The sequence below is a fragment of the Symphalangus syndactylus genome, chromosome 18 (genome assembly GCF_028878055.3).
Source record: "Symphalangus syndactylus isolate Jambi chromosome 18, NHGRI_mSymSyn1-v2.1_pri, whole genome shotgun sequence".
NCBI classification, from domain to species: Eukaryota; Metazoa; Chordata; class Mammalia; order Primates; family Hylobatidae; genus Symphalangus; species Symphalangus syndactylus.
Window position 1 is genome coordinate 37,385,415 of NC_072440.2, and position 12,036 is coordinate 37,397,450.

The window sequence follows — 12,036 nt, forward strand, 5'->3', positions numbered from 1 at the left end:
CAAGGAATCTTGTTCTGGATTTTCCACACTCTTGCCCCTTGTCTTATTTGAGCAGACACAGATTTAACTGGCTGTTTGCTATTTTCTCTAGCATTTTAACAATCATAACACATAAAACAAGTTGACACATAGCCTTTCCCCAGAGTTTCAAAATCTTTGTCATAAGAATCAAGTGGCTAGGCAACGAATACAGATTCCTGGCTTTCTGTGGTACTTTTGGAAGCAATAAGTGACTCTTTTAAGTTTTTTGAGCTTCTTTGGTAGTAGTGGAAAGAATTTTACTACAGGGGTTTGTATGTCTCAAAAAAAATACTAAAGTATACAACTTCACACCATAATCAGCAAACATCTCTCAGCAGCACTTAGAGAGCTGGGAGTGAAGGGATTTAGGCTTTGGCCCAGGCTATGCTCCTTATTAACCATGTGATCTTGGCAAATAATCCAACCTCAGATTCTTCACCTATAAACCAGTAATCTGCCATCTTCCTACCCTGCTTACCTCATAGTGTTCCTGTGAAGATCCAATTAGCTAACATGTCTTGAAGCACTTGGAAAACTATTAAGCCCTAACAAATACATATACAGAAACATTATCGTCCTAGTCCTCAGGGAAAAGGGAACTATTAGGTCACAAATTCCCCTATTGCGTCCCACCTCCATAATCAATCACATAATTGTACCTAAAGAACACCTGTACTGCCACATGGTTCATCTTTATTACTTAAATTTACACATGCTATTCTCCAGAAGCCTATATAATGATGTGTAAAGATGAACTAGCAGAAGAAAAATGTGGCAAAGCGTATAAAGAATTAGGCCATTTAAAATCTTTTCTAAACATTTTCTTTGCCTGCCCTGAACTCCAAAATTCCTGATGGGTCCTTTGAAATCTTCAATTGCCTCTTGATTTCAGATGTTAAAAAGAACTCTTTACACCAACACTTAACTAAGAAACAAGAATATTTTCCTCCCACAATTTTAGGTTTTGTGAACTTGTGGTAACATAGCACTTCTTACCAGGGATCATTCTAATCAAGCTCTGTAACACTGCTTGCTGGTGCCTTTCTCCCAAGTAAGAAGCAATTTCCTATATCTTGACTGGGCTGTAAAAAGCGGTATATGGTTCCAAAATAACAGAGAGTTCCTCCTTTACTGTCATAGTTCTTGATAGTCTGATTTCTATGCTGAGCATGTCAGGTTCCTATCTGCCATTGACAAGTTGTATGAATCTAGAGAAGTCACTTATGGTGATCTGGGACTCAAGTTTCCACATTTATAAAGATGAAAACTAGTTTATCTCCAAAAACCTTTCTGGTGGAAATATTCTAAGATTCTCTTCAGATCACATGTATCAATACCGTCACAGTACTGTGACTAAGAGACCCCCAAAGAACAATCCCATATTAGCTGCAGCTTCCAAATGTTCAACATTTCTCATTTCTTCCCCAGTCCCCAAAGGGTAGTCACAGCTACTACAGAACTGTTAATAGTGCAGCTAAAAAAAAAAAAAAACAAAAAAAATAGCTACACGACAGAAAGATTGTAGGTTTTTTTAAGAGTCAGTGGGTTTTAAAAAGGGAAAGGAATTGAATCAGAAAAATAGGAAGACACATGTAAGAAAATATACCAGTCCAATTTCATACCAGGTTATCTCCTGTGGCAGAGAACAATCTTAGGATTCCAAGCCTAACCCGTCACTGATAACCTTAGAATACCAGAAAAGTCAGATTAACCTTAGCAGATCACTCAATTTCAATTAATGCTGTAGATCCTGACTAACAGGCCAGTGGGAAGTAGAGGGCCAGAGCAGGGAGGTAGCAGTACAGAGGAGCATAGATGGAAGGTTTCACTTCCAGCTAAGATGTCATTCTAATGATTAATTAAAATGGTTGAAAACTAAAAATCCAATAATGTATGATTTATTCAAAAACGATATGCAAGGACTTTTGCTAGGCATCCCAGTGGTGGGGGTGGAAATGGGAGTAATGACACACAGATGCATTCAGGGAATTTAAGAGTCATTAGAGGCTGGGCACATTGGCTCACACCTGTAATCCCAGTACTTTGGGAGGCTGAGGTGGGTGGATCACTTGAGGCCAGGAGTCCGAGACCAGCCTGGCCAACGTGGCAAAACCTGTCACTACTAAAAATACAAAAATTAGCCAGGCATGGTGGCACACACCTGTAGTCCCAGCTACTTGGGAGGCTGAGGCATGAGAATCGCTTGAACGTGGGAGGCAGAGGTTGCAGTGAGCAGAGATTGCACCACTGACAGAGTGAGACTCTGTCTCGGAAAAAAAAAAAAAAAAGAATTATTAGTTATTAGTAAGTCCCATTACCCCATGCAGTTTAAAAACGTAATATTAAGAATATGTACCCACAGGTATGAGCTGAGAGGAGTGGAAAAAAAAAAGTTACAGACCAAACATTAATACTTAAGGAAATATGCTGTCTCATGAACAATACAGAATGATTTAGGAATTCAGATGCTGACTGGCCATCTGGTTTTAGTAATCAGTGAAGGCTCATTAGGATAGTTTTTATCATGGTCTTGAAAGACAGGAATAAGCTCATTTTAGTGTACCTGTTTGCCCTTGGGATATGTTTATTAGTGTAAGAGCATCACTGATGGGAAAAGCATGGTCTGAAATAGGGACATGGATCACCATCAGCAAGCCAAAAGAAAAACATCAAGTCACCAGTTAATAATGGTCTGAAACAGCCCTTCTTTACTCATGTCATTTCTACTGTCTCAGATATTAGTGTTCCTCCAACTGCAAAGTTTATTTTTGTTATAATAACCACTAGTGTTTTATCCAATATAGATCTGTTATGGAAGTGAGAGGAAGCAAACAAGCTTCTTTAAAGTGAAAAAGGGAAAGCTTGAGAGGCATTCTCCCAGACATCAATTTCTATTGTGAAACACTACTGTCCAATGCAAATGATCCTTCTGTTCTTTCGAAGTTCTCTACTAATCTTCTGCCTTCCACCAACTCCATCATGCATCTGAGGCACATAGAAAGATACATGACCATAGGTTAGGATAATAACACACTGTGATGACTTCCCTAATTTCTTATAGGCAAACCGCTTTTGAAACGTGGTTTTAGGTTAGTAGCACTTATGTAAGAACATAAAGCTCTTGTATGTCTGGAAACTTCTGGTATAGCCTGAAGGTGAAGGCTGAAAAGAACCAAAATTGCTTCAAGTTCAATAAATTTAAATAAAATATGCTCCGTAAAAATTAAAATGTATAAATCAAATATCATATACTTTTTCTGATAAGATTTCAATGTTAACACCTATACTCATACTTACGAGTGTAAAGAACTTACACATTTTATTGCACCCTAATTTTTTAAAAAATAAATTTCATTGTGCATAACTGAGGTTTATAACATGATGCTATGGAATATAGACAGCAAAATCGTGAAGCAGATTAATATAGCTATCATTTCACATAATTACTTTAACAAGAGCTGCTAAAATCTACTTATTTAACAAAAATCTCTAATACAATTTTACTAACATTGGTCCCCCTGTATCTCTAAACTTGTTCATCCTACATATCTGTTTTGTATCCTTGACCTACATCTCCCCATTTCCTCTCCTTCCCCCCCACCAGCAGTAGTAACCACTGTTTCATTCTGTGTATTTTAGCTCCTTAAAAAAATATTCTACATGAGTGAGATTATGCAATATTTTCCTTAGTGTCTGGCTTATCTCATTTAACATAATGTCCTTCAGGTCCATCTATATTGTGGTAAACAGTAGGATCTCCTTTTTTAAGGCTGAATAATGTTCCACTGTACATTGTCTATACACACACATAAACATACACACACATAACAATTTCTTTGGCCATTCGTCACTCATCGATGGACATTTAGGTTGTTGCCCTGTCTTGGCTACTGTGAATAACGCTGCAATGAACGCGAGAGTGCAGATATCTTCACAAGGTGGCGATTTCCTCTCCCTTGGGTGTATACCCGGGACAGGGGTTGCTGTGCACCCAGAATCTTCAAAATAATATGTAAATCCTACTTTTGCTGGTATACTGTGAACTCGTATTTACCTAAAAAAATGACATTAACAGCACTCTTTCAAGAAAGTAATCTGAAGAGAAAATATAAAAGAAACCTCAACCCAAGTAAAGAAGGTATCTCTTTCCCATTAGTGTTACTGGTAACTTCTAAAGCTCTAAGCGGTATAATTTATCTTTTCATATACAGGATAATGATGGTTTCAGTTGTTACCACAGATTACCTCAAATATAATGGAGGAAAAAAATCATTAGCTATATAAGGTCTTCCAATATATCATACACACAACATGAAAATCAATCTAGCTTCACATAACCTGGTCAAACCTGACAGAATCCAAGGGGGGCGTGGACGTGAGAGCCAAGTTACTACTGACTAGGCTAGGCTAAAGGCTAATAAATAAGCCACTCATAAAAGGAATTGAGGCCAGGCACGGTGGCTCACGCCTGTAATCCCAGCACGTTGGGAGGCCGAAGCGGGTGGTGAATCACCTGAGGTCAGGAGTCGAGACCAGCCTGGTCAACATGGTGAAACCCCGTCTCTACTAAAAATACAAAAAATTAGCTGGGCGTGGTGACGGCGCCTGTAATCCCAGCTACTCGGGAGGCTGAGGCACAAGAATAGCTTAAACACGGGAGGCGGAGGTTGCAGTGGGCCGAGATCGCACCATTGCACTCCAGCCTGGGTGAAAATCCGTCTCAAAAAAAAAAAAGGAATCGGTATGAGTGATGGAGTCAGGAGCACTGCTCAACTCGAGATTATCACACATCTCTCGTTCTTTCAATATTGGTACCGAAAGAAAATAATTTTACTTATCTCCCTCCGTGCATTTATTCCTTTACAATATGAATTATTTCCAGTCTGGCTGGCTTATCTCACTCCACACCCCAAGCTAGTGACATAAAACATTTTCCCCAAGAGAAACCTACAGAAAGATACATAAGCCTAAGGCTCTTTAAAAAAAAAATGAAGCATGTGTCTTCACCTCGCCTTACACTTTTCTCAGTTACCTCTCCCGAGGGTGTGAAAATATCAACATCCGGTCGCCCACCCCCACTGTCTCAGCAGCGCCTCGCATTGACTCTGCCCATCCCCTATCCTTCCCTTTACAGTCTCATCACCTTGGAGAAGCCCATCGAATATTTCTTCCCATTGCTCCCCCACCCTTATTCATGGCTCAGCGCGATATTCTCCACATCTTTCTCCCAAGGAAGTGGCAAAAAAGAAAGCAGCATGGTCGAGGACGAAACCGGGGAGGCCTGACAACCAGACGGCAGTTTAAGGCGACTGGACTGGCTCTTTCCCCCATCTCGGCCTCCGACCAGCAGTCGGTTCTCTGAATGTGAAATCGCTGGTCTTCCCGCTCCCCCACCGCCATCCCCGTCAGAGGCGAGGCTGGTAAAATGCAAAGACCGAGGGGAAGCGCAAGGCAGGGTCATCCCTAACGAAGCCCGCTCCTTCCCAGGCTGGTGTCCCTGGGGGGGGGCTGGAGATTGCGGGGGGGAGGAGCGAGCGGCCTTCGCCCAGAGACCCCTGGAGACGCGACCCTCGACACCCAGGCCCCTTTCCCACCCGGCTTCCCTCCCCCGCGGCCCGGCCCGGAGAACTGCAGCAGCGCCCGGGCGGACCCCACGCCGGCCTCACTGGCACACACGCCACACACAAAAGCGCCGCGGCCGCCGCCTTCCCGCCCCCACAGCCCGGCGAAGCAATCAATGAGGCGGCCGGCGCCCGCGTCCCCTCCGTGCACACCCGAACACGGGGCCGAGCGGGCCAGCGGGGCTGGCAGCGCGGCTCACCATCGCTGCGCTTGATCTCCACGTAAATCCCGATCTGGATCTTGCCGAAGTTGGCCGTTGCCATCACCTCATCTGGAGCAGCAGCAGCGGGCCGAGGGAGGGGGACCGGAGGGCGGAAAAGGCGGGGAGGGGGCGGGGTAGGTGTGGGAGGGGGAGCGGTTGCCCGCGGCCGCGCCGGCCCGGGCGACAGCGTGAACGCGAGCGGGGCCGCAAAGAGCAGCTGTGGGGAAGCAGGCGGAGGCCCCGGGCCTGCAGGCCGGCAGGAGGACGCGCACGCAGGGTAGTCGAGGTGAGGCTAGGGCCGGGGCCGTGAGACGGCGCGGGGTAGAGTGGGAGGGCCCGCACCGCCCGCCCGGGAGCCGACGCTGGGGAGGTGGGGCGCCGCGCGCCTGCGCAGAGCGCGCCTCCGGCGTCTCTTCTTCCTCTTCGGCTTGCCTCTCCCGGCTGCCTCCAGGCGGCCCCGCCCAGCTCTGCAGCGGGGCGGGCGGCGGCCGCGGCTTGCCGGCCGCTGGAGCGGTGCGCGCTGGGCCCGGCCCCCAGCTAGCCGGCGTCGCGTTTGATTTCAGCGCGCTGCCTAGAAGACGCGGGAAGCGTCGCGCCCGAGCTTTCTTGCCCTCTCGCTTCCGGGAATTGGCGCTGTTGCCGGAATGGGTTAAAGGCCACGTGGTTTCAGGGCTTTCCAGCGGGCTGAGGGTTGTGAATTCAAGGGCCCTCCGTTCACAGTACGGGCTCGGTGTTTTCATCGGAAGGTGGCACCCCCTATTTCCACTTACAGGTAGCTGACCCAAGCAGCCCTCCCAAGCACACTTGGTGTAGGTATCCCATCCAGTTGCGCTGGAAGGGAAGAAACACGCTTGAGGTGTCACCAACCCTAAATCGAAATGAAGATCCACCCCTTTATAGTCTTGCCTTAAAGTTCATCACACTCAAAAAGAAGCTCTGTGGTGGGGCGTCCTTAACTGTTCAGGTTATGAGGCATCAGATGCTGGTGCCCTGTTTCTGCTGAGGGTTCAAGACTTACTTGCCTTGGCCTGTAAAGCCAACAACTGTGACTCAAGGGAAGAAGGCAGACACATAAGGTTGACTAGGGAATGTGTCTTTTTGCAATCATTTAATTAGTCTGACCACGTCAGCAATGTGGAAAGCAAGACTCTCCATCATGGCAGAGCAGGAAGGCCACATGGACCGGGGCCCTGGAAACTGTATTTATAGCACCGTGTAAAAACCTCCAAACGTCTAACTCCTGCTTGTAGTACTGGCAATTGATATGTTGGAAACAACACTTTAAATGGCCTACTTTCACTAGTCATTGTTTTTTGTTGTTGTTGTTTTGTTTTGTTTGTTTTTGAGAGGGAGTCTTTCTCTGTCGCTCAGGCTGGAGTGCAGTGGCGCGATCTCTGCTCACTGCAATCTCTGCCTCCTGTGTTCAAGCGAGTCTCATGCCTCATCAGCCTTCCGAGTAGGTGGGATTACAGGCCCGCGCCATCACGCCTGGCTAATTTTTGTATTTTTAGTAGAGACGGGTTTTCACCATGTTGGCCAGGCTGGTCTCAAACTCCTGACCTCAGGTGATCCACACGCCTCCACCACCCAGAGTGCTGGGATCACAGGCATGAGCCACCCTGCCCGGCCTTCCCTAGTCATTGATAATCTCCCTGTAATAATAACTACAAATATACAATTTAAAATTTTTAAATTGGAAACTGGATATATACATCAATGCTTATGTGGATATATGTGTGTGCCTAGAGTTTTCAGTCTAATGTAAGTAATCAAGTAGGTCCTTAAAAAACTGTTAAAAGACTGGCTTCATTTGTAGCTTGAACATATTGAAGGTATACCTGTCAAAAGAACAATTCTACTGAATCCATTCTGAAGTGCGTATAATTTCTATGAAAAAAAAACCACACTGGATAGACAATGTGGAAAATAACTTCTTTTACATTCCAGAAATGACACCGCACTTGAGAACCGCTGTTTCAAGTGAAATTTGACCAAATCAGGGTTTAGTTTTTATTTTTTTCTATAATTTTGGGAGTTTTATCTGAACTCTTCGAGCTCCTGTCTAGAATTCATTTTCTGATGTCTCTGCAACTGAGGTATAAAACATCTATTTATATTTTATTTATACTTTATAAAGAATTCAAAGAAATCAAGCTATACAGCTCAAAGTTAACATTGTTTCATAAAATATTATTATTATTATTATTAGAGACGAAGTCTCACTCTGTCATGCCCAGGCTGGAGTGCAGTGGCATGATCTCAGCTCACTGCCACCTCCACCTCCCAGGTTCAAGTTATTCTCCTGCCTCAGCCTCCCAAGTAGTTGGGACTACAGGCGCGTGCCACTATGCCCAGCTAATTTTTTGTATTTTTAAAGTAGAGACAAAGTTTCACCGTGTTAGCCAGGATGGTCTCGATCTCCTGACCTCATGATCCGCCTGCCTCGGCCTCCCAAAGTGTTGAGATTACGTGAGCCACCACGCCCAGCCCATAAAATATTATTTGGTATTGTGGTTGCTGACACGTACCTTACACTCTGTGGTTTATATAGTTAGTCTTAACCTTTAATCCATATAAAAGGTATTTTTAAAATATGCACATTGTTTTGCTCCATAAAAATGTATGACATAACACTTAACAAACACAAAACCTTTCCTTTATAAGACATACCCAAAAGTCTTACTTTTTTTGGTACACATCAGCATATGTATTTACCAAGAATTTCATTATGGGCTTTGTATGCTAGTGGCTTCCTAAAGAGCAGCCATAAATACATGCAATGTGGCTATGTTTCCATCAACATCCTGGATCAAAGATTCTAACTCTGGCTGAGACATTAACAAGATATATATAATCCTAACTAGAACTACTACTAATAAGATCCTGAACTAGTAACTACTAATTAATCACTAAGATATATACCCTACTAAGAACGACTGTTTTTATTAGGATTATATAGTCTGCACTCAGACATTTGTTCAATGAGTTAACTTCTTAAACTGCTCAGTATCTCAGTTACCTCTTTGATCAACCTGGAATAATAACTTACATCCTCTCAATCACAGAAAGTTTTTGTGGGGACAAATGAAATAAAATGTGATAGTGCCTTGATATTTATAAATTTTTTTTTTTGAAATGGAATCTCACTCTGTCGCCCAGGCTGGAGTGCAATGGCGCGATCTCAGCTCACTGCAACCTCTGCCTCCCGGGTTCAAGCAATTCTCCTGCCTCAGCCTCCCGAGTAGCTGGGATTACAGGCACCCACCACTACGCCTGGCTAATTTCTGTATTTTTAGTAGAGATGGGGTTTCACCATGTTGGTCAGGCTGGTCTCGAACTCCAGACCCCAGATGATCCGCCCGCCTCAGCCCCCCAGAGCGCTGGGATTACAGGCATGAGCCACCGCGCCTGGCCTATAATTTGTTTTATAAAAGTAAACCATCCTATAAAATATAACCCAGGCCGGGTGCTGTGGCTCATGCCTGTAATCCCAGCACTTTGGGAGGCCTACACAGGAAGATCCATTGAGCTCAGGAGTTTCAAACCAGACATTTGTAGTCACATTCTGCTAAGTGAAAATACCAGGTGAAAGGCTATTGAAGTGATCACTTAGATAATGCAAAAGAGATAATATCATTTTTTTCTTAAAACCTGTCGCTGGCTTCCCAGAATAAAATCTAAATTCTTTACAAAACTCTACGCGATCTAGCTCTGGCTTCCTCGGCAGCCTCATCTGGCGCTGCTCTCTCACTCTGCTCCATTTTCGCAGAACTCCTTTCTGTCCCTTAAATCAGTCAAGATCTCTGATCAGGATGGCTGCTCTTGCTCAACTTTTCATGTGACTGATTCATCTTCCAGGTGTCAGTCAAAAATCACTCCTGGAAAAAGCCTTTCCTTGTCCCTCACCTTACCCCCACTTTTCTCAATCTGTCTCTCCTCCCCAACTCTAAAGTAACCTCCGAAATCTTGCCTAAAATTCTTCACTCTATCTTTGGCACATAGAAGGGTACCTGGAACACAGCTGCTCAGCAAATATTTGTTGAATGAATGAAGGAAAAGTTTGATAATTTGTTATATGTTGCCAAATTTATAGCCTTAGATAGTCTTTTCCCTTTTTTGTTTTTTTGTTTTTTTGTTTTTTTGAGATGGAGCCTCACTGTTGCCCAGGCTGGAGTGCGGTGGCATTATCTCGGCTCACTGCAACCTCTGCCTTCTAGGTTTAAGCGATTCACAAGAATCAAGAGATTCTCACGCCTCAGCCACCCGAGTAGCTGGGATTACAGACATGTGCCACGAAACCCGGCTAAGTTTTGTATTTTTAGTAGAGGACGGGGTTTTACCATGTTGGCCAAGCTGGTCTTGAACTCCTGACCTCAAGTGATCCGCCCACCTGAGCCTCCCAAAGTGCTGGGATTAGCGGCATGAGCCACTGCGCCTGGCTTATCTTTTCTCTTTCTGAATAAGCTCAATTGGTAATAGATTTTCTCATTAATATGATCCAGACAATCAATATTTAATGTTTCAGTCTTTTGAACCTCAAAAATCTCTAGTAGATATAGATTAGTGTATATGTAATAAATGTTTATAAAAATTTTAGGCTGGCACGGTGGCTCATGCCTGTAATCCTAGTCCTTTGCAGGCTGAGGCGGGAGAGTTTTTTGAACCCAGGAGTTTGAGGCTGCAGTGAGCTGCGATCCCACCATTACACTACAGCCTGGGTGATAGAGTGAAACCCTGTCTCAAAAAATAAAAAAGTTTTAAAACAAAAAATGTATAAAGTAAAATGAAAGGGAAAGCCCTCATTGCCCTCCAAGTCCCGTTTTCTGGAAGTGGCCACTGTTAAGTATCATATTAATCCAATAATTCTCAATCTTTATTGGGCATAAGAGTCATATGAAATGATTGTTTGCAGACTCTTGGGTCCTATCATCAGAGACTGTGATTCAGTAGATCTAGTTTGAAGTGTAGGAATATGCACTTTTTTAACACTCACTCCAGGTGATTTTCACTCCAGGTCAGGTGATGATGCTTTGAAAAATATATTTTACAAAAAATTTTAAGCCTGGGCAACATAGTAAAAACCTTGTTTCTACAAAAAAATAAAAAATTAGCTAGGTGAGGTGGTGCATACCTCTAGTTCCAGCTGCTCTGGAGGCTGAGGCAGGAAGATGGCTCGAACCCAGGAATTCACGGCTACAGTCAGCTATGATTGCACCACTGCACTCCAGCCTGACAGAGCGAGACCCTGTCTCTAAAAATAAAATAAAATAAAATGAAATAAATTTTATTATATGTATGATTTTACCTGTGTGATTGATATTTTAAAGAAATCATGCTGTATATACTGTTCTGAAACTTTCTTTTTTAAAAAAGTATATATATATATATATATATATATGTATATACACACACACACACACATATTTTTTTGAGACAGGATCTCACTCTGTCACCTGGACTGGAGTGCAGTGGCTTAATCATGTGTCACTGCAGCCTCCACCTCTAGGGCTCAAGCGATCCTCCCTCCTCTCAGCCTCCCAAGTAGCTAGGACATAGGTATGTGCCACCACACCCAGCTAATTTTTGTATCTTTTTGTACAGCTGTGGTTTTGCCATATTGCCCAGGCTAGTTTCAAACTCCTGGTCTCAAGTGACCTCCTGCTTCAGCCTCCTAAAGTGTTGGGATTACAGGTGGGAGCCACTGCACCCAGCCTAAAATATATTTAGGACCTCTTTTCATGCCAGTGTTCATAAATCTATCTCTGTTTTAATATCTGGCTATTATTCTACTGTATGTGTGGATAATAGGGGAATATGTAAGCAAACAAACAGATGGATATTTGGGTTGTTTCCATTTTATCTTTTGCTTTTATCAACAATGTTAAATGTAAACATTATGTACAGTTGCATGAATATTTCTTTAGGATAATTTCCTAGAAGTGGAATTGCTGAGCCAAAAGATAAATGTGTATAATTTTGGTGAAATTGGGGGATTTTTTAAAATGTGGTTCTGATGTTATTTTAATGTTTTTGATGTTACACATCAATTATATTTTACACAGCATTTGAACTAAGGTTACTATATCATCATTTTTTATTATGAATCCATGGCCTGCCATACCCTCACTCATTTCTGTAGATTTCTAGATTTTAAGCCAAATTCTCATCTTGGACATACTGACATGTTCTGA

The 12,036-nt window shown here is 43.4% G+C and overlaps 1 protein-coding gene across 4 annotated transcripts in view; it reads right to left on the reverse strand.

Moving 5' to 3' along the window:
* The window catches only part of KIF2A (kinesin family member 2A), an 89,294-nt gene extending 82,947 nt beyond the window's left edge, over window positions 1-6,347 (reverse strand). For 2 of the 4 annotated variants that reach the window (XM_055253898.2, XM_055253896.2), the window contains exon 1: window positions 5,843-6,279. In XM_055253898.2, the coding sequence (XP_055109873.1) occupies window positions 5,843-5,906 (64 nt within the window). In that variant the 5' untranslated portion in view covers window positions 5,907-6,279. Of the gene's footprint in view, window positions 1-5,842 lie in introns of all 4 variants that reach the window. The other 2 variants (XM_055253899.2, XM_055253897.2) reach the window with 2 other exon arrangements.
* Window positions 6,348-12,036: the final 5,689 nt, after the last annotated feature.